The sequence below is a fragment of the Vollenhovia emeryi genome, unplaced genomic scaffold, assembly GCF_000949405.1.
Source record: "Vollenhovia emeryi isolate VEMERY1.0 unplaced genomic scaffold, V.emery_V1.0 DF948325.1, whole genome shotgun sequence".
Classification (NCBI taxonomy): Eukaryota; Metazoa; Arthropoda; class Insecta; order Hymenoptera; family Formicidae; genus Vollenhovia; species Vollenhovia emeryi.
In genome coordinates this window covers 1-1,511 of record NW_011958041.1, presented here as the reverse complement: position 1 = coordinate 1,511, position 1,511 = coordinate 1, and the positions used below count along the sequence as shown (strand labels likewise).

The following is a 1,511-nucleotide window of genomic DNA, read 5'->3' as shown; positions in this document are numbered from 1 at the left end:
AAGCCACACGAGGTGCTCCTCGAACGAACGGGTGACGATAACAATATCGTCTAAATAAGCGAACGCGTGAGGCTCCATTTCTGGTCCGATTAAACGATCAAGCAAACGCTGAAATGTTGCGGGCGCGCCGGTGAGTCCGTACGGCATTCTTTTAAAATGAAATAATCCCTTACCGGGAACCGTGAAAGCTGTTAATTCGCGACTACCCTTTTCCAGCGGTATCTGGAAATATGCCTGACTTAGATCGATGGTCGAGATATACCGGGCGGCCCGTAATTTATCTAAGATCGCGTTCATGTACGGTAGCGGGTACGCGTCTTTCTTCGATACGCTATTCAGCCTGCGAAAGTCGAGGCAGAACCGATAAGTGCCATTCGACTTTTTAATCATAACTATTGGCGTGGACCATTCGCTTTTCGAGGGCTCAATAACATCAGCTTCTAACATTTTATCGACCTCCGCGTAGATCGTTTCTTGGATTTTCGGCGACACCGGGTAGTAGCGCTGTTTGATCGGCGCGTGCCCCCCGACGTCGATTTTATGCTCGGTAAGCGACGTCACCCCGGGCTTGCCCGTGTCACCCCCAATTTCCGACGCGAGAAACTCCGCTAACCGCTGTTCCTCCGTGGCCGACATTTCCACTAGGCCACAGCAAAGCGGTGGATTTTTGCGCGGGCGCCTGGTCCGCGCGCGTTTCGGTAGCGCGACGGCATCGGAGAGCGCGGCTTGCGATGGGCACTCCATGGCCCGCAGGGCCGGCTCCGCCTCGGCGGGTGCCCCCACCGGTTCGGCCGGCGCTCCCTCCGCGGCGCTCACGCGGAGCGCTTGGCCGTCGCCTCCCCCGTCGAACGCGTACTCTATAGTCGGGGCGTCCTTAAAACACCATCGTTGTGTCGCGAAATCTACTCCGATCCCAAAAAGCGATAGAGCGTCAATGCCGATTATACACGGTAACGCGAGCGTCGGCAACGCGCACACTCGCAAAGGTTTCGTTCGGTGGCGGATCGTAAACGGGATCTCGATCTCTCCCCGAATTCGCGTGGTTTGCCCCGTAGCGGTGGTCACACGTCGCCCGTCGGCGCTTTCAAAATTCATACGGAATTCTCTCACGATCTCTATCGCGGCAGGTCCCAAAAACGTACGGCTTGAACCTGAATCTAACAAGGCGGGGATTTCTCGACCCGCAACTTTAACATTAATATACAACAAGGATGACGCGTCACGACAAAAAGCACTATACGACAATTCACGGATACACGGAACAATACGAAGGGGTGTTGAATCGGGGACAGGAGTCGGGTCCCCCTCACTAATCGACTCCTCTACTCTTTTCCCGCGCAGTCGGGGCACGAACGCAATGTTACTTCGGCACGACCGCATCGGTAGCAATGCATTCTCGGCGCGGCCTCACAGTCCCGCGAAAGGTGCCCTACACCGTCGCAATTCCAGCACTTGGCTGTGGACACGCGCGAAACGCGTGTTCCCGCGCCCGTGGCTTTCGTCGGCGTAGA

At 56.1% G+C, this 1,511-nt stretch overlaps 1 protein-coding gene across 1 annotated transcript; it reads right to left on the bottom strand.

Moving 5' to 3' along the window:
- Positions 1 to 3: 3 nt before the first annotated feature.
- LOC105556868 lies at positions 4 to 1,380 on the bottom strand (the record flags this gene model as incomplete). Its single annotated transcript, XM_012003981.1, has 1 exon — positions 4 to 1,380. A coding segment is annotated over exon 1 (1,377 nt), but the record flags the coding sequence as incomplete, so codon positions are not given.
- Positions 1,381 to 1,511: the final 131 nt, after the last annotated feature.